At 48.8% G+C, this 23,392-nt stretch overlaps 1 protein-coding gene across 11 annotated transcripts in view; it reads right to left on the bottom strand.

Annotated features, from left to right (window-relative positions):
• Nucleotides 1-23,226, bottom strand: part of DLG3 (discs large MAGUK scaffold protein 3) — a 58,008-nt gene extending 34,782 nt beyond the window's left edge. For 8 of the 11 annotated variants that reach the window (XR_014835130.1, XM_003135151.7, XM_013990918.3 and 5 more), the window contains exons 1-9: nt 22,536-23,226; nt 19,182-19,232; nt 18,636-18,760; nt 18,271-18,440; nt 17,836-17,972; nt 17,345-17,489; nt 16,440-16,599; nt 14,674-14,830; nt 14,159-14,261 (exon numbers count right to left, since the gene is read on the bottom strand). Coding sequence is in view for 10 of the 11 variants with exons in the window: in XM_003135151.7 (XP_003135199.3) it covers nt 14,159-14,261; nt 14,674-14,830; nt 16,440-16,599; nt 17,345-17,489; nt 17,836-17,972; nt 18,271-18,440; nt 18,636-18,760; nt 19,182-19,232; nt 22,536-22,892 (1,405 nt within the window). In the remaining variant the exon portion in view is untranslated. Of the gene's footprint in view, nt 1-14,158; nt 14,262-14,673; nt 14,831-15,719; nt 15,891-16,439; nt 16,600-17,344; nt 17,490-17,835; nt 17,973-18,270; nt 18,441-18,635; nt 18,761-19,181; nt 19,233-22,535 lie in introns of those variants that run through there. The other 3 variants (XM_003484123.5, XM_085007261.1, XM_085007258.1) reach the window with 2 other exon arrangements.
• Between the last annotated feature and the right edge of the window lie 166 nt (nt 23,227-23,392).

The following is a 23,392-nucleotide window of genomic DNA, read 5'->3' as shown; positions in this document are numbered from 1 at the left end:
TCTGTACCCTTGTTGAGTCAACAATTTTTACTCACTATAAAGATCCAACAGGACAAACCTGGATCCAGAAATTCTCAAGTTCTGGATCCTCAGGATCTAATCTAAGAAGAAAATACAGGAGTTCCCGTCATGGCTCAGTGGTTAACGAATCCGACTAAGAACCATGAGGTTTCAGGTTCGATCTCTGGCCTTGCTCAGTGGGTTAAGGATCTGGCGTTGCCGTGAGCTGTGGTGTAGGTGGCAGACACAGCTCAGATCCGTAAGCCGGTGGCTACAGCTCCAATTAGACCCCTAGCCTGGGAATCTCCATATGCCGTGGGAGCAACCCTAGAAAAGGCAAAAAGACAAAAAAAAAAAAAAAAATACAATCCTTTTCCTTCCACTCACTCTAAAATGCTAACAACTGAACAACAAAACCACAAACCACTTCCGCAAAACACTAACATATCAGAGGTTTCAAGACCTCTTTAATAGCCTAATAAAGCAGCAAAGGGGACTGAAACGACAATGCTCACTAATACGAAATGGTCACACAACCAAGCCTCCAAATCCATCCTCCCTTTAAGACTTTGATCTTCCTGATGGCAGAATTCTTTTCTCAGGATAAAAAAATGTCAGGAATTCTCTTGTGGTGCAGCAGGTTAAGAATCTGGCCTTGTCACTGCAGTGGCTCTGGTTGATGCTGTGGTGCAGATTTGACCCCTGGCCTGGGAACTTCCATATGCCACAGGCACAGCCAAAATAAATAAATAAAAGAATACACTTGAAGGAGTTCCCTGGTGGCCAAGCAGTTAAGAATCCAGTTTTATCACTGCTGTGGCTCACATGTGATTCCTGGCCCAGCAACTTTAGCATGCCATGGGCGGGGCCAAAAAAATGTCACTAATTTGGAAAAGCCAAAAGGGACTCACTTTCTCAACCCATAGAAAGCTTATTTGGCTCTATTTCATTATGGGCAGGAAAATGTTGTAGAGACAGAAACAAATGGAAGCAACAAAGCGTACTTACTCTGCATGCAGCACAGACTACCTATGGTGTGAATGAAGATATAAAAGGTAAATGCTCCAAAATAAACTAAAATTCATGCCTACCAAGTTTGGAAATGACAACGAAGCTGGGGAGACAACTGGATGACAGGCTTCAGACACACAGGTGTGTAGGCAGGAACGGTGGAAAGACGTGAAAATAGAGTGAAAAAGGGAAATGTAACTTCCTGACCTTGAATCCCCACACAAATACTGAGTAGTGAAGGCAGGGCTGAATAACAGCATGTGACTTGTTTGGCTCTCAACACAAAATAAGTCAATAGCTGCCCAAAGGCTCATTTGTTCCTATGAAAGTGCAGTTGTTCAAATCTCAAACTCATACAGCCCTCATTTGCCATTGCTGAGCTGCCCTGAGCTCAGAGGAACTACCCATTGTGCAAATGTATAAACCTCATGAGAGAATAACAGACTTTGATGAGTATGAATTGTGTTTTAGGTTTCTATAGTTTTTATAGGAGTGCAAACCCCCAGGATGTGTCTAAATTACAAGCATCTGTCCCAACAACATCTCTCACATTTTCGGAAGAAATGGTTGGAGCCAAAAGTAAAATAAGCCCATTAAGAAGATACCTGTCAGTATGGTGATAAGCAGGTGAATTGTCAAATAATACAGTATTTCTTGGAATCACAAACTTGTCTCTATAAAATAATATGAAGCCTATTACTTGGGTTAGTTTCTAATTATGGGGCCTACTGTTTGAAGAATCTGATACCTCTAAAACTAGACAATTTTTCAGGTGCCTTTTAACTTTGACATAACTATGATGTTAGGACCAAATCAATGAGGTCCATAAGAAATCAAACCTGGGACTAGTCTAATTTAAATTTTTAATATGATCTATAAGAAGGAAATCTTCCACATCTACAAATAACCCTAAATTCTTTGAGTCAAAGGAATACCAATTTAAGGGGTACAGATTGCAAAAGATATAGATAGATAGATAGATAGATAGATAGATAGATAGATAGAGATATATATCTATATAGTTATATGAGAGGGCAAAAAAGTGACAAACAGGCTTCCATATGGGCAAACACTGCTTGAAGAAAAGTAATTTCAGCTCTACTTTCAGAACAATGGGATCAGAACTATGACTAACCCGTACAGAAACTTCAGTGTCCCTGTACTGTCACAATGTGCTTCCTCAGCCATGTACATACATAGGCAGGATTCTGGACAACATCCTGATACTGGGAATAAAACAGAAAATAAGACATGCCATATCAGCATGCCATTAAAAATTTCAGATCATCCCTACTGACTAGATGTTTCTGTCCCCCAAAGAGCTTAGTGAGGATGCAGAAAGGGCTACTGAGCAAAAGTGCTATACTATATAAAGGTGCCATTACATGCAGCCACCTGGTCTGAAATGAATAGACTGAAAAATGATTTGCTCTCACATCAAACTAAGAAAAATTTCACAGGACCTTGCCATTGGCTCTTCTCACCCTATTCCAGATCACCCAACGGATCAGGGTAAAAGCTTTGAATAGGGCCTTCTATTTCAAAAGAATTTCACATAGTATATTCAAATGCAAGAGTAACAATGCCTTTAGCTCCTTCAACCTGTAAGCTGAAGTCTATGTAAGAACCACTCCAAGACAAAACATCTCACCCAGAAAACAGAGAACAAAGACAAAATTATAACTTTCCTGGGAGTTTCCATCTTGGCTCAGTCGTTAATGAATCCAACTAGGAACCATGAGGTTGCGGGTTCGATCCCTGGCCTTGCTCAGTGGGTTAAGGATCCAGCGTTGCCGTGAGCTGTGGTGTAGGCTGCAGACGCGGCTCGGATCCATTGTTGCTGTGGCTCTGGCGTAGGCCGGCCACAGCTCCAATTCAACCCCTAGTCTGGGAACCTCTATGTGCCGCAGGAGCAGCCCAAGAAATGACAAAAAGACAAAAAAAAAAAAAAAAATTATACCTTTCCTGCTCTGAAGGTAGTGGGGACTCTTGTTCATAATCCTTTCCACTTAACAGAGGTGCTGCAACAGTGACTGAAACACAACATTTTATGACTAATCTTGCTAACTTAATATAACTGATTTCTATGCTTTACTGTGTCAATTGAGGGTCTAGATTCCAATGTTCTTCACAGTAGTCACTTCAACAGGATCACAAATTCTCTGACAATCTTTATTGGGATAGTGACTGAATTTCTTTTGGGTCAAGTATCTGTGACCCAAAAGAAAGGAGTCTAAAGAAAGACCCCTCTGGTTATTTGTCAAAACATCTGGGGTTATTTTTTAGTAATGAATAACCCCAGAGTAAAATATTATAGAACAGAATTAAGAAAGCCAAAATCCAAAGCATGAGTATGAGTGCATGAATATGTGTGTGTGTGTGATAAAGGTGTCACTTCAAAACATCAGGAAAATGATGGATTATCTAATAAATGTAAGAAATGGTACTGAGGTAACTCCTTCAATATTTGGAGCAAAAATAAGGTAGTGTCCTACCTTACATCATAAAAAGGTCCAGGTGGTTTAAGGTTTTAAATGCAAAAAGAAAAACATTAAATAACTAAAATAAAACAAAGGTGGATATTTATTTTCTCTCAAGGTAGGAAAGGCCCTTTCAAACCGACGGGCAGAGGCACAATACACAAAAGAAAACACTGATAGATTTGACTACATAAAAGCATAAAACATCTGTACATCAAAATAAAAAAAGAGGAGTTCCCGTTGTGGCGCAGTGGTTAACGAATCCGACTAGGAACCATGAGGTTTCGGATTCGATCCCTGGCCTTGCTCAGTGGGTTGGGGACCCGACGTTGCCGTGAGCTGTGGTGTAGGTTGCAGACTTGGCTCAGATCCCGCGTTGCTGTGGCTGTGGTGTAGGCCGGTGGCTACAGCTCCAATTCAACCCCTAGCCTGGGAACCTCCATATGCCGCAGGAGCGGCCCTAGAAAAGACAAAAATAAATAAATAAATAAATAATAAAAATAAATAAAAAAAGAAACTACAAAATGGGAAAAATCTTTGCAACATATGTGACAAAGAACTAATATTCTAACTACTTTAAAGCTTTTACATATCAGTAAGCTGATGAACATACCTTCCACATGGAAATGGGTAAAGGGTATGAACAGGCAATTCACACACCAAAAAAAAATGATCAATGAACACACACACACACACAACACACACTAACTGTTCAATTCTATTATTAAAAAATACAACTTAAAATAAGAATTAAATAACATTTATACCTACCAAATTTGCAGAGATTTTAAAAAAATAATATTCCATGTTGGCAAGGATCTCAAAATATACAATCTTATATTGTTGGTGGAGACCAATCTGGCAGACTATCGAAAATCTTAAACATGTTTGTACCCTTTGGCCCAATAATTCCAAGGAATTCATTCTGAAGACACAATCACAGATTCACAAAAAGCCTCATACAAATTTATCCATCTAATGTTATTTGTAAGATCAAAATACTGCAAACAACCTAAATATTCTCCAATAAGGGAATGATTACATGAATTACAGTATGCGTTTTTTTTTTTTTTCGTTTTTTTGTTTGTTTGTTTTTGTCTTTTTGCCTTTTCTAGGGCCGTTCCCATGGCATATGGAGGTTCCCAGGCTAGGGGTCGAATCGGAGCTGTAGCCACTGGCCTACGCCAGAGCCACAGCAACGCGGGATCCAAGCCGCATCTGCAACCTACACCACAGCTCACAGCAATGCCAGATCCTTAACCCACTGAGCTAGGTCAGGGATTGAACCCGCAACCTCATGGTTCCTAGTCGGATTCATTAACCACTGCGCCACGATGGGAACTCTTACAGTATGCATATGATGGAATATTATTTAATTATTAAAACCATTTTAATAAAACATTCATGATATATATTAAGTTAAAAGAATTGATATAAAAGTACTTAAATACAATAATCCCACTCTTGAGAGAGATTCATACATGCCATATGATATATAAAAGTTTGGAGGGAAATACACACACACAAACACAAACACACAGGTTATTTCTGGAGGTAGTTTTAAAGGTGATTTGAACTACTTTATTTTGTATTTTGTTATGTTCCAACTTTCTACAAACCTGTATGTAATGTTTATTTATCCAGGAAAAATATAATTTTTAAATTATGTATTTTTAATTATTCATGTAAAATATAATGAGGCGGGTGAGGAGGCAGACTGAACAGGAGAGGCCAAGGACGAAGCCAGGGACACATCTGTACTAGAAATTCCCCTCCACACCAGTCCTGGTTCATTCATCATTTTCCTCTGGGACTGATCACTCAGCCAGTTGCAGACAAATATACTTAAACGTATTATCACTGTTATCGCCATCTTATCCAAAAGTGGACCAAAAAATCTTTATCAATGCCTTCCTAAAATCTAGATATACCACGTCAACCATATTTCCCTGACCTACCAGTCCAGTAACCCTATCCATTCAAGGCAATTTGACAGTCTGACATAATTTATTCTATTGTGGTGAACCAATACAGATTCCAGTGCTCACCACTTCTTCTTCTGGGTTATTTACAAAACAACTTTTAATAATCTAGTTTGGAATTTAACCCAACATCTGCAAAACTCTTTCTCCTTTTTTGAAAATGTGAAGGACATGCCTGTATCCAGACCCCTAAAGTACATATTTATACAAAATGTTAATTACATCAAGTGGTAAAATCCCCAAATCTCTAAAGTCTTTGCTTTTATAAGATATCTAAATTCAGTGAAATACAAAGGTTCATTTATTTTTTTATTTTTTTTTTTTTTTGTCTTTTTGCTATTTCTTTGGGCCGCTCCCGCGGCATATGGAGGTTCCCAGGCTAGGGGTCGAATCGGAGCTGTAGCCACCGGCCTACGCCAGAGCCACAGCAACGCGGGATCCGAGCCATGTCTGCAACCTACACCACAGCTCACGGCAACGCCAGATTGTTAACCCACTGAGCAGGGGCAGGGACCGAACCCGCAACCTCACGGTTCCTAGTCGGATTCGTTAACCACTGCGCCACGACGGGAACTCCTCAAAGGTTCATTTAAAGAGGAAATCTTTATCACAGGAAAGAAGAGAAGATAAGAACTTTATTAAAGCAAAACTGTTATTAGCTTAAAAGTGTAATTCGGTAAGTCTGTCTAGGTACAAATAGGAACTTGTTGAGCTGAATTCACAACTCACTTCGACTTATCTAGCATAGAATGTGACTTAGAAGAAACATGTGAGATCACTTTGCACAGTCCCCTCATTCCACATACCAGAAAATTGAGGCCCACCCAAAGAGATTGACTAGTATAAGATCATTCATATACTTAAAAGATAAAGTCAGAACTGGAACCCAGGAGGAGTTCCCATCGTGGCTCAGCGTAAACAAAATCTGACTAGCATCCATGAGGACACAGGTTTGATCCCTGGCCTCGCTCAGTGGGTTAAAGGATCCAGCATTGCCGTGAGCTGTGGTGTAGGTTGCAGACTCAGCTCAGATCTGGCATTGCTGTGGCTGTGGCCAGCGGCTACAGCTCTGATTAGACCCCTAGCCTGGGAACCTCCATATGCCTCAGGTGCAGCCCTAAAAAGACCAAAAAAAAAAAAAAAAAAAAGAACTAGAACCCAGGACCTTGGCTACTCTTCCAAGATGATTCCCTTCCTTAACATAAAGGGAACAAAACCAGTATTTTTTAATTTAAGTGACAATGATAGGCCTAAATTATTCTACATCTATTTCTCTATTGAAAATATTAAAACAATCACCCTATTGTGGAATATAAGTTTAATGCTTTTTAAACAATGAAACAGCATAAATATCAGGGTCAAGATTTCAACAAACAACACATTAAATTAAAAAGAAATCCTAAGGAGTCCTTGTGGCTAAGCAGGTTAAGAATCCTGCATTGCCACTCCCTGGCCCAAGAACTTCAGTGTGCCATAGGAGCAGCCAAAAATAAAAAAAGAAATCCTAAAATAAATAAGAAATAATTCATTCTCACTACTATATATTATTCTAATTATTCCACCCATTAGGAGAACCAGTATTTTACAGACACCAAAGCTCCTAGGATTTTGCCTCAAACCATCTAAAAAAGACAAGAAAGCACCTGTCTAGCTAAGTTCAGAATGCTCTGCCAACTCTAGCTACCATGCCCTTGGGCTACATGGAAGACAGAAAAGCCCAGTGCATTCAAGTACACACACACACAGCCTTATTTGAAGTTCAGTCCCGGGAGGCAAAAGGGAAAAGAAAGCTAACATTTTTTTCTCTTCTAAGTTTGCAACATAGGGTGGGCCTAAAAGGGTGCAGCCATTTTAGGGAGAAGTCTGGCAGTTCCTCGAAATGTTAAATGTTGTTACCTTATGACCCAGAAATTCCACTCCTAGGTATATATATATACCCAAGAGAATTGAAAACATAACCACACAGAAACTTGCCCACAAAGGTTCATACCAGCATTATTCACAATAGTCAAAAGGTAGAAAAAACCCAGAAGTCCTAAAATTGTGTATAACCACAGGATGGAATATTATTCAGCCTTAAAAAAAAAGAATGAAATGCTACATGCCCATAGATAATCCTTGAAAACACTATGCTAAAAGAAAGAAGCCAGACATATGATTCCATTTATATGAACCAGCTAGAAAAGGAAACTTTACAGAAACAGAAAGTAGATTAGTGGTTGCCTAGGGCTAGGGGAGGGGAGGAGTTTGGGGGAAACGGGGAGTGAATGCTAATGGGACAGGGCTTCTTTTGGGGGTGAGGAAAAGGTTCTAAAATTGACTGTGGTGACAGTCCCACCACTCTCAACATTTTAAAAACCACCACCGAGTTGTACACTTTAAGTGGGTGAACTCTATGGTATGTGAATAAGCTTTTTTTTTTTTTTTAAGTAGGGCCTATCATTTTTATCAGGCCAGCATTCCTAGCTAAAATTATCTGCACCCAAGCCCTCCAGCACACAGTGATAAGAGTGAAAGGTAGTCCATTATCCTCCTAGTTCTCTCTAATCACCTGAGTAATAACACAGTTGGCCTGGTCTCAAGAAAATTTCAAACAGTGTGAGAATCAGGGGGCCAAACAATTGATTGCCAAACAATAAGCACGTGAAAAGAGGCTCATCATCATTAGCCATCAGGTTTTCATTTGGAAAACCACAATGAGATTTCATTTCACATGCACTAGCATGGCTAGAATCAAAAAGACTGACATTAACAATGGTTGGAGAGGATATGGAGAAATTGTAACCCTCACACTGCTGGTGGGAATGTGAAATGGTGCAGCCACTACAGAAAACAACCTGGCCATTCCTCAAAAGGTTAAATATAGAGTTGCCATATGATCCAGTAGGTATAAATAACCAAGAGAAATAAAAACACATTCCTGTGCAAAAAAAGCTGCATACAGATGTTCAAAGAGCAGTATTCATAATAGCAAAAAGAGTGGAAATAACCCAAAAGTCCATCAATGATGAACGGATAAAGGAAATGTGGTGTACACAATCAAATACTATTCAGCCACAAAAAGAAATGAAGTATTAATTCATGCTATGACATAGATGAACCTCAAAAACACTACATCAAGTGAAAGTAGCCAGTCATAAAAGACCATATAATACATGAATCCATTTATACAAAATGTCCAGAACAGGCAAATTCATGAGAGGCAGGAAGTAGATTAGTAGCAACGAGAGGGATGGGGAGGTTGGGGAAGGGGGTGACAGCTAAAAAATTCAGTTTCTTTTTTGTAGTTTTTTGTTTTTGTGTGCGTGTTTGCGTGTTTTGGGTTGTTTTTGGTTTGGGGTTTTTTGTTTTTGTTTTTGTTTTGTTTTGTTTTTTGCTCTCTAGGGCCACACCTGTGGCATATGGAAGTTTCTAAGCTAGGGGTCCAATCGGAGCTACAGCTGCTGGCCTAGGCCACAGCCACGCCAAATATGAGCTGTGTCTATGACCTACATCACAGCTCAAGGCAGCACCAGACCCTTAACCCACTGAGCAAGGCCAGGGATCGAACCCGAAACATCATGGTTCCTAGTCGGATTCGTTAACCACTGAGCCATGAAGGGAACTCCCTGTATTAATATTCTTAAGCCTGCACACATCTGCTATTAAGGCAAGCCAATCAACTCCCATCTTTTGGCTCCTCCTGAGGTTCCCCCCACAATATCATTTCATGGTAGTCTTTCTAAGTCCACTTTCTTTTTGCAGGAGAGGGGGTCTCCCCCAGGCTTCCAGCAACCCCTCAATGCCCAGGTTACCTCCTCCTTTGATGCAGGAGTTTGTGGTCATCAATACTAAAAACCTGACACTTGGGAGTTGGTTTTATTCCATTTGTTAACAGCTTCCAGCACATGAAGAGTCTCAGAGCAGTATCGTTGGGTAGGGAAAGGTAGCTCACAGTTTCTCTGCTGTGGAGGGAGGTAGTTGTGATCTATTGGCAAAACCCCTGGACATAAGGTTCTCAGGAAATCTGACTGCAAATTTTGATCCTGCCCTGCTACTGCCTGTTTGACTTTGAGCAAGTCACTCAGCCTTTGTGATGCTCATTGTCTTCATCTGTAAAACAGGGAATAATACCACCTATCCCACAGGGATATCCTGAGATTAATGCTTACAAAGCCGTCTAAAACATAAAGATACTCAATAATTCAACCACGTGCCAGACTCTGGACTAGGTCCTGGGACACAAAAATAAGTACAATACTAGCTGCCTTCAAATTGTTCAGCATAGAAATGCTGTAATTCATTGTCTTCCTTCCCTACATTAGCCTTCTTTTAGGAGAGCAATAGGAGTTTCAGTACTTTGATTCTCTGTCTTGATAAACTTTTACCCCTGCTGATAGGGTGCAGCTATGTTTACATCCCTCATTCTCAAACAGTGGAGATGGGGTGGTTACTTAAATGTTATGGGGAAAATATCCCTTTTATGCGTTCAAGTTACTATCAACACTGATCCTTAACTCTTCCAGGCCTTACCTCAAGGTGTTTCCACAATGAAAAGTGTGCTTCTTCAGCACGTTAAGTATGGAAAACTCTCATTCTTTCTCATTCCAGGTACCCCCAGTCTGTCTGGCTTTACATTCCAGTTAAAAAGACTGGTCACAAAGGATCAGTTTTCAGTTTGGCTACCTTAGTAACCAGGCTTACCTCCTGACTTAGGGTTCAGGTTCTATGCTAAAGACAAATGGGTTTCCCAAAAAAATACTAGCTCAGTTTATAAACAGAGGCTGACACAAAGTAACCAGGGAGGAAATGTAGGAGACAGCTTCTAAATCAAGATGTTTTCACATGAAACCCATCCTTCCCTTGGTGGAACAGTCCCACAAGTCACAGAAAAGTAATTTTTCATTTTAGAATAGATTGGAAGAGAGCTTTTACCAAGAGCCAGTTTTTTAAATTTTCAATTTGAATTTAAGCAGGATTATACATGCCCAAGAACATCACGCTATTTTTAGCTAAATAGGTAGGACTGCTGTGTCCACAACAGTTTGAAGCAATCAGAAGTAAAACTATTAAATAGCATCTCTCACTGTGGTACCTTTTCATTTAGCACTTCTATTTCTATTTTAATACTTTTCAAAGCTTCATCATAAAAATATTTGTAAAGCACTCATACTAGGCACAATACAAAGTTTAAATATAGACACGGTCCCTGTCTTCATTATGGGTTCAACCCATTAAGCAAACGAGATATATGAAAGAATCTCAAAGTTAGAGCTGCCTTTCAGACCCTAATTGCCCAGGTAAGATACATCAGGAAGTAACTGTCCTACACCTAACACCTTTCCAATGCTTGCACTCTATGTATTCAGAAGAAGGGATAATGAAAATGTTCTAAAATTGACTGTGATGATGGATGCACAAATCTGTGAATACATTAAAAGCCACTGAATTGTACACTTAATGGGTGCATTGTATGGTACATGAATCATATCTCAATTAAGCTGTTTAAAAAGGGAGAAAAATTGTTCTTACTCTGATTGTTCCAATTAGTCAAAGCTATTTTTTCAGCTCTCATACTAAAGGATATCTAGCTATAGGCTACACTGGTTTGGTAATGGTGCCTCAGGAGCCATCACTGAGATCACTCTAATCTTCCCCATGCTGCAATACATCTTTCCACTCTCTTCGCCTAGTCTCCTTTCTATTATTTCCCCAGTTCCTTTCCTGTTGTTCCTTCTCTACAACTAGGTCTTAGGTTTCTCAGGTATTCCCAAGCACGCTTTGTCCCAACTGGTGGACCTCATGATTAAACTGATTGCTGACCCTCAGCAACGTTCCCTTCATGACCTTAGGCAAATCATGTCCTTGCTCTCAGGCTGCTGTTCTGGTTTGCACAAATGAGAGGTTGGACTATGTGATCCTTTCCAGCTCCCACATTCCACGTGAAAAAAATACAAATAATGAACATTTACGTAGCCAATAATATGCAAAGTCTCTGCCATTTTAGCCAAAAGACATATATTTGGATTATTCACTTTGTAAATGCCTATGTGATGCAATCTTCCAAAGAACAGTATTTAATGTAATTATAAAACGATCAACGTGGAGTCTTTATTTTTTTTAAACTATCACTTTATCAAAGAAAATTCAGAGCCCAACATGGAATGCTTGATAGTCCCTCTGGACCTGTTTCCAAGGATCCATTTTCGAATGGGGAAAAAAAAAAAAAAAGCTTTTGCATGTTGGGGCTCTGTTGGATTTTCCAAACCAAAGAAAGAAATGAGATTGGGGTGGCAGAGCCTTAACGACTAAAGTGATTCAAATAAATCCTAAGAGAAGAAAGGCTTTGTTTGGCAAATGGTAGAGAAACCTAACATAAGACAGCACCTTAACAAACATTATAAATGCTCAGAAACGGGCTCAGAGAGCGAAGAACACTGCAGGAATCGCTTTACCCTGGACAACTTGCAGCTTTTTATGCAAACCAATTACATTCTCCCAACAAAACTCATAGAAATATGTAGTCACCAGTTTCCAACATACTACTGCCAAACAGATTCACAGTACTGTTTCCATGTGCCCAACGTCATTGAGCAAAACTGAAACACATCAATTTCTCCTACACACACGCAAGAGAAACCATTTTCTTTGCAGAACCTACGTTGCCTAAGTTGCGGGCACGAAATGGATAAATACTGGTTGCTAATAAAAATCAGACGGTGAGCTCTACACTGAGAAGCAAATGGCACATGTAGGCATCATAAAAACAATAACCCTAATGTGTGGTTCCTGTCATTAAGCTGGACACCCCACATAGAGAGAAATGACTCAAAGTGTCCATATGCATCCCTCTTTCCCACTACCTCAGATCAACATGCTCGCCTGTTAAGTTACCTCCCCACACTTGCCCCCAACAAGAGAGCCTAGTGCAGAAGGTGGCAGGCCCCTCTCCTTGGCCTGCGGGCTCCGGGCTTGAGGCGCTGAACGTGAGCAGCGGGGGAGTGGAAAGGACAAAGGTAGGCGCTTTCTATTCCTTACAGCTTTGCAGCAGGGCTTGCCAGCCTCTCCCCATTCCCATCACGGAACAGAGCACCTGCCCGCGAAAGGGCCCTTCCTCCACCTTAGTAACCGGCCCTCGGGGCCTAGGTGTCCAAGGAGTCAAGGAGCTGCAGCCCCAGGGGACAAAGGCCCGCCTTACAAAGAGGAGGGGGAGGCGAAAGGAGTCTGCAACAGTCGGGAAACGCTCGCCAACAAAAGCGGGCTGGGAGGGGCCGGGCAATACCAAGCCCACCTCCGGGGTTCCCAGGTCGCCAGGTGGGGGTTGGGGGAGTAATGCGTGTTGGGGAGGGAAGACGGAGAAAATTCCTCGGAGGACGGGGATTAGGGAGCTGCTGGGGGTGCCGCCGCGGACCGGGAGGAGGCGGAGGGAGCGGACAGAGGCCCCGGGAGGGAATAGGCAGAGTTGAGTTCGTGGGTGGGGAGAGGTGATGGCCAAGAGGTGAAGGCCTGACGGGCCGGGTGGCGGGAGGGCTCAGCCCCACGAGGCTCTCCGCGGGGCCGCCGGGGGCCCTCGGGAGGGGCTCCAAAGCAGCGCGGGGCTGGGGACGCGCGGCCCAGGGATTCCGAGGAGAGCGCAGAGTTGGGGGCGCGTAGTGTGGGAAAAGAGTCTGAGAACAGAACCATAGAGAGGCTAGGGGGGACTGTGAGGGGGCCTGACCTCCGTCCACCCCACCTCACCTGGCGCCGGGTCGGAGTCCAGGTCCAGTGCTGAAAAAGCGCCAGCTCCGGCCGGCCCCTCCGTCCCGCGCGGGAGACCACGGACACAAAGCGGGGAGCGCGGGAGGAGGGGGGAGGAGGGGAGGGGGAGGGGAGGGGAGGGAGGAGGAGGAGGAGACGCCCGAGGCGCGCGAGGAGGGGGAAGGAGGGGCGCCTGCCGCTCTCCGCCTGGGTCAGGGGGCGGGGCGTGCGGCTGGAGGCCGCGCTCCACCGGCCAATGGCCACCCCGCCGGCCGGCTGGCACGGGCGCGCCAACCCGCAGCTCACCTCGGCACCTGGGGCCGTGGCTGGCCCTAGCCAATCAAACGCCTTCATTTGCATAACCAGCCCCGCCCACCCGCCCCAGCCTGGGGACTGCTCCCAAAGAACACAAAGAAAGACCCCCGTAGGGGGAGGAGGGGGTCCACTTCTGACTCCCTACCCAGGGGAGAGCCTAGCATCACCCCTTTTAGCGCGTTTATGGGAATTTCATGGTTACTCTGATAAGGGGAGGAGTGGGGGCATAGAGGTTTGGCTCAAACTTTCTTAAGAGGTCGGTACTCTTGCTCCTCAGGTCCTTCTAACCAAGAGCTACCCTCCCAGTTCCAGGGTACAAACAATTAGGTCCCTTGCCTCTGAGCCCTCTGCCTCTGCTCCCGCCTACCCCTGTTCCAGTCGCCCCCATCTGTGTGCTTCCTCCCGTAGGCTGCTGCCCACTATTGGTCTTCAGCTGGCACTGCAGCCCTAATCACCAGTCTCTGAGCACAGCCTTGATTGATGCTCCCAAGCTGCCTAAACCTACCTCAGCCCAGAAGGAAAACGAGAGAGGAAGAGGTTACTGCACTAGGGTAGAAGGGACCTGGTCAAGTGGCTTTGTAACCTAGGATGGCAAAAAGCCAACAGTTAGGATAAGTTTAAACTCCCCATCTTGTTCCACCTTCCTTCTCCTACCTTCAGGTCTGTACTGGGCCACAATGGTGACTGACTGGCCAGCCCGTTTCAGAGCAGCTGCAGCCTGCTCATGAGTTGCATTCCTCAGGTTCACGCCATTCACCTGTCCAAAGAGAGGAGTTATGAGCCGCCCCAAAGGCAAGAAAGGAGTCCTCTGTCATAGCAGTTAGGAGAAGGAGATGGCTAGTCCATCCCTAACCTACTCAGATGCCTCTCTCAATATCCCATCCTTGCCCCTAAGATGAGACCTAAAGGATATAACATCTCTAGTGTAAGAATTATCTTTGTGGGGGTCAAATGCCAACCAGGGTTAAGATCCAAGAGATATTCACTTCCTCCTTAGGGATAAGTCTGGCTCTTGTCCCTCACCAAGGACACATATAAAGAGAGTCTAAATTTTCTCTAGCTCTTAGCCTTCCCCGATTTCAAGCATTCCTTGGAGAAATCGAGGTCTTCCCTCCCCCCTTATAGACTGGCTCAGCTCCCATCCTCCCACCTCGCCTTTGTCTCCTCACCGACAAGATCCGGTCTCCCCTGCGCAGCTCCCCACTCAGGTCAGCTGGGCCTCCTGCCAGGATGAAGGAGACAAAAATGCCTTCTCCATCCTCTCCACCCACGATGTTGAAGCCCAGGCCTGTGGAGCCCTTGTGCAGGATGATCTTGCGAGGCTCCCTGGTGGGAAGAGAGTGGAAGGGTCAGAACATGGTGGGTACAAACTCTTGTTCCTGTGAGGGCCAACCTGGAACAAGGCCCATATGGCTGGAGAAGGACTTGGGTCCCTTACGTATGATACTCAGTTGCTCCCTTTCTCTTCTGAAACCTGCTTGGCCACTGTTTGCTGCCAGGTGCCAAGTTTCAGTTCTTCTTCCTCTCTTCTTCCCGAGGGCTTGGAGTCAACTTCCTAGTGGACAGTCCCCAACTCTCTCAGGTCAAGAAGCTCCTATCCTGGGCTCTAGAGACCATATCTCAGAGCCCACTCACTGGTCCTCTTCCTCCTCAGATTCTCCCATCCTCCCAACTGGTGTCATCAGAAGGGGAATCAGCTAGGGGCTGTGGAATGGCCCTGGGGTTGATTGCATTTACCACCCACAAACTGTGCATACTTACTTTACACATGCTCCTCCGCAATCTCAAAATTCTACCCACCAACTATGACCCCTCCTACTTTCCCCCAGAACAGATTTAGTCACCAACTATCACTCTGTACCCTTGTTGGGTGATGTGGGAGACAGAAAGAAAGAAATTCCAGGTCCCCCAAAGGAGCCTAGGAGCCTAAATGAAAAGAAGAGGCAAACACTTGACAACTCCAACTCCAACTAACTATGTCCATGGAACCCCTCTGTAAATGGTCACAGTGTCATCAAGTGAGAGCAGCAGAGGCTCCTGTATATCCATACAACCCCACTCCCAGCACACCTGCCCAGCCCACTGCCTTTGCTTTAAGCATCTTTCATCAAAGGAGCCCCAGGTCCCAGACTCTCCCTTTCTTGCTCCCAGTTTCGGTCGCGAGGCTCCCTCCCTGAGTCCCGGATGCTCTGGCTGAAGCCCTCCCTCCTCCTACCTGGCATCCCCTCCAGGCCGCAGAGAGCGGAGGGGCCAGGCCCACCTCTGCGAGGCCCTCCTCCAGGCCGAGGCTGAAGCCGAGCCCAAGCCCAGGGCCAAGCCGGAGCCTGAGAACTTGGGTGCCCTCTCCATGGCTTCTTCAGCTCTCCCCCCAGTCCGCCTACCCTTCCGGCTCCACTGCAGCCAACCCAGCAGCCTCCCCTCCCAGGCCCCACCCCACAGCAAACCTGTCCCCCGGAACCCCGGCCGGCCCGACCAGTTCCACGGCGGTGGCGGCGGCAGCCAGCAGCCGCCAGAGTGGGGCGGGGCCGTCCCCCGCGAGGCCACCTGCCTGCCAGCCTCCCAGCATCCCACCAGCCCCACCGGCTGAACTGCGTCCTTCTCTAACGTGGAATGATTGCAGCAGAGGGGGCTGCAACTGCCTCAGGGCAGGAAACCCCGCAGGGTCCACCTCCTCAGCATCTCTGAACGCTCCATGCCACCCCTTCTCAGCACTTTCGGGCGGGGACCTCACCCTTGGCATTCCCCCTGATGGTAGAACTTGTCCCTGCAGCCACCTCTGTCCCTCCCTTGAGAGGGGCCTCGGACCTCAAAGACAGGAGCAGCTGAGGGCCTTATTCTCTTCTTTGCCATACTAGGAGAGGGCCTATGGCCAGCCAGAAATGATTCCTCTCCTCCTCATCCCTAGGTAGGATGAAGGGAATGGGGAGGGCCTTACCTGGTGAAGTCCTCCTCAGCCAGCATGTGCCTGGGGATGGGAGAGTAGCGGGCAGGGGGAACCTGAGGAGGAGCAGGGTAGCTGACTTTGCTCTCCACAGCCCCAAGATAACCCAGGCTGGAGTTATGGCTTATGTGGTTGTCAGCCAAGGCAGTAAAAGCTAGAATGGAAAGAGTGAGAGAAAAGTTCTGGGACCACTCCAGGAGGGTAGCTTACCTGACTCCCCACCAAGGGCTGTCTCCCAACCCCCACCTCAGATGCAAAGAGACCAAGGGATGCTGATTCCTCAGGCCTCTCCTCCCCACTTCACCCCCCCCCAGGGTTCCTCCTCCACAGTCCCTTTCTGAATCCTGAGCTCACTCCTGTGAGTCTTAGAAAGAACTAAAGTCAAGGCAGTCTACAAAGAAAGACATGACTAGAGGTGTGACTAATAATAATCCCTCACATCTCTACAGCCTAATACAGTTTTCCAAGGGCTTTCTCGTCCATGATCTCATTTGATCCTTGCAGCAGTCCTATGAGGAGGGCAGCACATATATCATTAGCTCCTTTTTGCCAAAGAGGAAACTAAGGACAGGTGAAAGGGACTTGTCCAAGGGTGCCCAGCTATAAGGGACAGAGCTGGGATTTGGACTCAGCTCTCTAGTCTTCTCTCTCTCTCTCTCCCCCTTCTCCCCAGGCCCCTCTCCCTCTGGGCAGCACCCATGGCATGCAGAACTGCCTAGGGATTGAACCCACGCCACAGCAATGACCCGAGGCACAGCAGTGACAGTGCCAAGATCCTTAACCCACTGAGCCACCAGGGAACTCCTCTTTTTCTCTCTTAATAAAGAATATGAACTTCTTCCCCTCCAGAAATCAGGGGGCAGGGCTTCAGGCCAGGGACAAGGCAGATAGGTACGTACTGCTGGCGTAGTCAGGGGGTGCGTACATGTCGTTGAGGTGGATGCTGCCTGGCTTGGCCACCTTCAGATAGACCATATCTGATGTGTTCTTCAGTGAAGCCACAGCTTCCTCATGTCTCACATCCTGCAGATTGGTGTTGTTCACCTAGAAGAGGAGAGGCCTTGGGGCTAGCACTGGGAAGAAGGAAGGACCTCCCCAGGGAACACTGAAGGGTGCCCGTTCTGTGAAATTCACCAGTGTTCTAATCTAACAGAGGCCCAAATACAGTGCTGTGAGGAGCAGAGAAGCAGGAGGTAGGAGTGGGCAGGTGAGGGAGTTCCAGCCATGAAGAGGACCAGAGCCTTGATGTGTGAGACACACAACTCAGATGATGCTCTTGAAATTCCCCTAGGATGCCTAATCCCTGAGTGAGGTTTAGGTGGAGAGAGAGGCTGCTAGAGCTCTACCTCCCCACCCCACCATTTGGGCATCCCCCAGAAGGCTGTCTCACCGCCAGCAGCCGGTCCCCAATCTGTAGGCGTCCATCCTTCTGAGCAGCACCCCCCTCGATGATCTTGGTGATGTAGATGCTGTTGTCTCCTGGGATGTGCTGGTTGCCAATCCCCCCAGCAATGCTGAAACCCAGGCCTGGCGGGAGCCAGCAGGGAGTGGGAGAGGGACACAAGGAGACGTTAGAGTGCTCAGTCAATCCCAAACCCAATCCTCCACGCCCACTGGGCAACCCAATGGCCCCACAGGAGCCCCCCCTCCCCAGGGGTCCCAAACGCTAGGCTGCCATCAGTCAGTAAGTGTGAGAGGTGAGGTGGAGAAAGAAGGCTGTGAGCTGGAACAAGGAGGCAGGCAGGGAGTGAGGGTATTTCCTTCTGATTCCTACAGGGCCAACCAGGGGCCTCTGGCCAGAGCACAGGAACCCAGAGGGCCGCACCTTTGGGCCCTTTGAGCAGGTTGACCTCCATGATGGTCTCCGGTGGGGGCTGTCGCCTCCGTACCACCAACCGCACCACAGGGCCGGCCTCCTTCAGCGCCTCCACCGCCCGGCTGTGCACCACCTCTGACACGTCCACCTCATTCACCCGCAGCACACAGTCATTCACCCTGCGGGGGAAGCCCAAGAGGAGTGACACCATGCCACCACCCCTCCACCCCTCTGCTACCTCCTCCTCTTCCACTCCCCTCCCTCTCCCCATCTCAGATCTAATGGAAGGGTCATCCTGCCTGGCAGCTCTCCTCTGCTTGCCTCCATCCTGCCCTGCCACCCTCCCTCGTGCTGCTTCCACCAGGCCACCTTACCCCAGCCTCCCATCCATGGCAGCTGCTCCACCAGGGATGATCTTGGTAATAAAGATGCCAGGGTCATCCGGGACATGAGGGTTGTCGATGCCACCTGCAATGCTGAAGCCCAGACCAGAATTGCCCTGTAGAAGGAAGTGGAGGGGCATAGTCTGCTCACACAGGGGGCATGAGGGAGAGTTTCTGGGGCTCCATCTACCCCTCCCCCTGCCCCGAGCAGGTTCTCCAGGCCTCGGAAGGGGCCACGGCAGACCGGGCCGCATTTGTCAGAAATCGAGCAGCTTTCCAGCCTGTGCTGACCATTCTGGCGTGGAGGCCTCAGCGAAGCCATCCCCTCCCCAATTCCCCAAGCCTCAGCAAGCAAGGTCAATTAATATTTGTTAGTCAGTTGATTGATTGATGCAGTGGTGCAGCCTCTGAGGGCCACTGTTTCCCCATCCTCTCAGTGCAGGTCCCCATTAGTCTTGAGACCAAGGCTCACTGCTCTCCCATCTCCGGGTTCTAACCATCCCCTCCCGTTTTGTTCTGTCCCACCACCAGACTCACCCGCTCAAGAACTATCTCCTCATACTTGAACATGCCATCGCTGCCATTCACCTACAGGAAGACACAGGCAATGCCCTAAGTGCCTCCTGCCCCCACCACCCCACCCAGCCATCTGCCCTCTGGAGATCCCCAGTTGATCCCAAGACACCTTTTGGCCACCGATGGGATATGTTGACCCTAAGGAGGTCCCCTTCCCCTTGCTTCCAGCCATATCAGCCCAAACCCAGCTGCTCATTTAGCCCAAATCAATTTTCTGGGATGAAGCCAGCCAGTGGTGCACTCACCAAGAGGCTGGGCTCTGGGGTTTCGGGGCTCACTAGGAGGGGTTGCAGGGCTGGCCTGAGGGGGATGGCAGAAATGGAACATGGCAGGCAAACCATGCCACATTCAGCATCCATGGGGGCACCCAGTGGCCTGGACAGGGACCTGCTCCCCCTCTGAACCACAGCTCTCCCTGACTTGGGGATCACAGACTGCCACCATGTCAGAGCTGGTAGGACAGCAGACAGACACCATCTTGTTCAACCTCCCTCATGTGACAGATGGTGACACTGAGGCCAAGAGAGGACGTGGGTTGTGCCTAAGGGCATGTTGGGAGTTAGTGGCAGGGCAGGGGCTAGAACCCAGATCTCCAGGTGCTCTTTTGGTTAAAGCAAGCTGCCAAGCCCATTGATGTTCTGGCCACTCATCACCTTCCCCAGCAGAGCTCGTGGGAAAAAGGAAAGTTACCCCTTCAAAGTATTTCACAAACCCTCAGTCTATATCTCCTGTGTTCCCAAGAACCCGATTCCTCAAATGGGCAGACGGAGTCAAAGTCTTAATCCATTTTTTACCCAGGGGCTTTTGATCCCAAACCCTTTGTGTTTCCCAGCAGAAAGGGATCCAGTCAGGAGTCAGAGGCAAAGCCAGGGGTATGACAGGAGCAGAGTAGACAAGATTCCCCATGAGAGAGAAGCTGACAACCCATGGACTGACAGGGAGCAGAGTCCATGGCCTTCAACATGCCATAGCTATGGGAGGAGAAGCAAGGGAAGGGGATGGAAACACAGGGTTGGTCTGACCAACCCATAGAAGTAGCCTCCCAGACAGGACATACTCGTGGCCACTGTCAAGTGAAAATGTGAATCTGGACAGACAAGTAGCACCTGCTCCCTGACTCTCATGCTCATCCCCAAGAATGGAGATAGCCTCTTGCCTCTCTCCCAGATAGACTGGTGTCCCTCCCCATCTTTCTCTGGCCATGATGCCCCTTTCCTGACCCCTGGTCTCCTTCTCTGAAGAGAGGAGCTGCACCCCTAGGGTGAGGTATCCTCACCAAGCCCTGCTCTGCTTCTCCCTCCCCCCTCTGCCCCATACAGCTTAAGCTTCAAAAGCAGAGAGGAGGAGAGGAGGAAAGGGCTGGCTAGTCATGCCTCCATCTTTTCTGAGCCTGGCCCCAGGACTTTATGCCTGAAGCCCTAGGAATTGGTGGGAGGACTCTCTGCAGCCCCACTCTGGTCCCTGATCAGATGGCTCTTCAGAGCCGGGAAACCAAGACAGCCACCTGAAGTACAATGCAGCAGACACACAGGCAAAAGGATTCACATGCAGCTCTTATATACATCTGGTATACCATGTGTGGCCACATGTGATAGCCATGCTTCAAGCCTAGCTCCAGCAAGACCTAGCAACTCTTGGTTCCCACTGGTCCACCCTCCAGCCTCTCGCTGCCCCTCCCAGGGAATCAGCTCCCAGAGCCAGGAGCCATCTAGGGATCAGCCCTGGCAAACAAACCTTGACCAAGTGCCCCAGCCTTGGGACTGGCACCCATCTCCCAGTTCATCAGGACAAGCATGAGAGAGTGTTTACAAGGGAAGGGTCCTAGGATGGAGGAGAAAAAGAGAAAGGGGGGCTTTGCTGGAGAGGGCCAGGGGCTGAGGCAAGGGACACGGGAAACAGCTAGTGTGGACAGACTGAAGGCCAAAACGGAGGACTCCTCTCCCGAGGAACTCCCCACCTTTGCTTCTGAGCGAGAGCATATCCGATCCCTGAAGGGGGACAGAGGTGGCCAGAACAGTCCCCAGCTTGGGGCAGCCAGCACCTGCCCTCCACAGCAAAGCCTTCTCCTCCCCTTTCCCTACCCTGGGGGCTGCAGAGCCAAACGACCAGACAGGCCTTCCGCCATGCATGCCAGGGACCTGGCTCTGCCGGCCCAGCCTCCATTTTGCTGCTTCTCCCACAGATGCTCCTTCCATTTTCTAAGCTGGCAGTTTAGGCAGGGAGTGGAAGCCGGAGTTGTGCCCAGCACCCAGGGGTTCCCAAGCTGTGCTAAATCAGGGCTAGGGGGCCAAGTTCTCCCACATCTGGGGGTACCGAAGGGGGAACATGCCCCACTGGAGCCAGTCCCTGCACCAGAGCAGCTGCCCCTTGCCTGGATCTAGGCAACATGCCTGCTCTGGAGCGAGAAAGCTTGCTTCAGTTCCCCCCCCCCGCCCCGCTCCCCCAGCACACACACTTCAGAGCTGCTTGGACAAAAGAGTCCGTCCTTCTCAGCAGCCTCTCAGCCTTGCTTGGGACGTGTCCCTCGCCTCCTCCCCCTCCCCTGCCTTGCCTGTCAAGCGCCTCTCACCAGGGACAACACACACACACACACAGAGGTACATGCATGCACACACTTGCATCCACATGCTCACACACATATACATGTAGCCACACACACGCAGGAAAATACAGCTATCCCTGCAGCTTCATCTACAGAGACACCTCCACATTCAGAGAGACATCCCCACATGTCCATGTGCACATTCACACACAAAGGGACTAGGACAGAGAGGGACTCATGGCATCAAGGGATGAGGCTCAGTGAGCTGGGCACATGGGCTTCTCCACATAGATTCACAGGAGCTCCATTGCCTTCCTCCACACACCTCAACATACACACACACACACACACACACACACACACACATGTCCCCCCTACGCAAAGCACCATGCCCCCTCCTCCCCTCTTTGGAGACACACCACACACAGCCCCCGCAGAACCTCCCGCCCCCTGCCAGACACAGAGACACTGCTAAACCCCGCACTGAGAGGAGCCCAATCCCCCCCAACAAGAACATGTGCCCCTCCGCCATACCTTCACCTCCTGACACACAGCTCCTCCCAATCCCCTCCAAATGGAGACCCCCCAACAGACACACACAGGGAAGCACACATTTCCCACCGCCTCTCTTGGCCCAGCTGCAATGCTAGGGCTCAGGGTCCGCTGGCTTGGAGCCCCTGGAGTCCCTGCTGCACCCCAGGCCCCTAGGCCCCCATTCTTCAGTCCCCGCGGGTTGCCCCTCCACCCCCCCCCCCACCACCGCTGTTCCATACCTGCTCATACCAGTCCCGGTTGGTACAGGTGCATTCGGGCCACCAGCTGGGACCGCTGCCGTTGAGTTTGGGGGTGCTCTTGCCCGGAACTGGCTTAGGGGGCACTGGCCCCACATCCCGGCCGGTGGGGATGAGCTTGGCCTTGGTGCGGGGGGTGGGGGTGGCCCCCGCCTGCGAGGGCAAGGTCTGCGAGCTGTAGCCCCCATAACCGGCGCTGGCTCCATTGCCCCCGCCCGGTCCGTAGGGGTCGGGTACCTGCCAGTCCCCGTAGCCCGGAGGCTCAAGACGCCGCAGGGCGGCCAGGCGGGTCACCTCATAGCACTCGGGGCACTTACAGCAGTGCTGGTGCTTGTGCATGGCACTGCCCCCCGCGGCCCGGACCCCCCAGCCCACGCCGGTTTCCACGCCGCCGCCGCCGCCGGGCTCCCGGGCACACTCACACTGCTCGGACCAGGAAGGGGGGGGCACCCGTGGGGGCGCCCGGGCGGAGCGGGGCCTGGGGCCGGGCGGGCGTCCCGGGGCCTCTGCCCCCACGCTGCCCCGCACCCACGGCTCCCCCTCCAGCACTGGCGGCTCCGTGTCGCCCGTCGTGGCTCCTGGGCCGAGGCCCAGCGGCAAAGAAGAAGCGGGAGCCTGGGCAGAAGCTGGGTGCTGCGAGGACCGCTCCTGCACTGGTCCCCAGGATGGATCTGAGTGGAGTCAAGAGCATCTCTCCCTGGCTCCCCTCTCAGTTGATTCCAGCCAATCAGCGTGCAGAATCAGGCAGCGGCAGCGGCAGTGGCAGCGGCAGGAATGCTAAACAGCGGCTTCTTAAAGGAACAGAGGCATTGGTGCCCCTAGGCTCAGCCCCAGCCCCA

The sequence above is a fragment of the Sus scrofa genome, chromosome X (genome assembly GCF_054392235.1).
Source record: "Sus scrofa isolate SSC_HxYL_T2T_F1_AM1 chromosome X, Sscrofa_HxYL_maternal_Yorkshire_Landrace_v2.0, whole genome shotgun sequence".
NCBI classification, from domain to species: Eukaryota; Metazoa; Chordata; class Mammalia; order Artiodactyla; family Suidae; genus Sus; species Sus scrofa.
The sequence above is the reverse complement of the archived record's forward strand: the minus strand, read 5'-3'. Positions and strand labels throughout refer to the sequence as shown.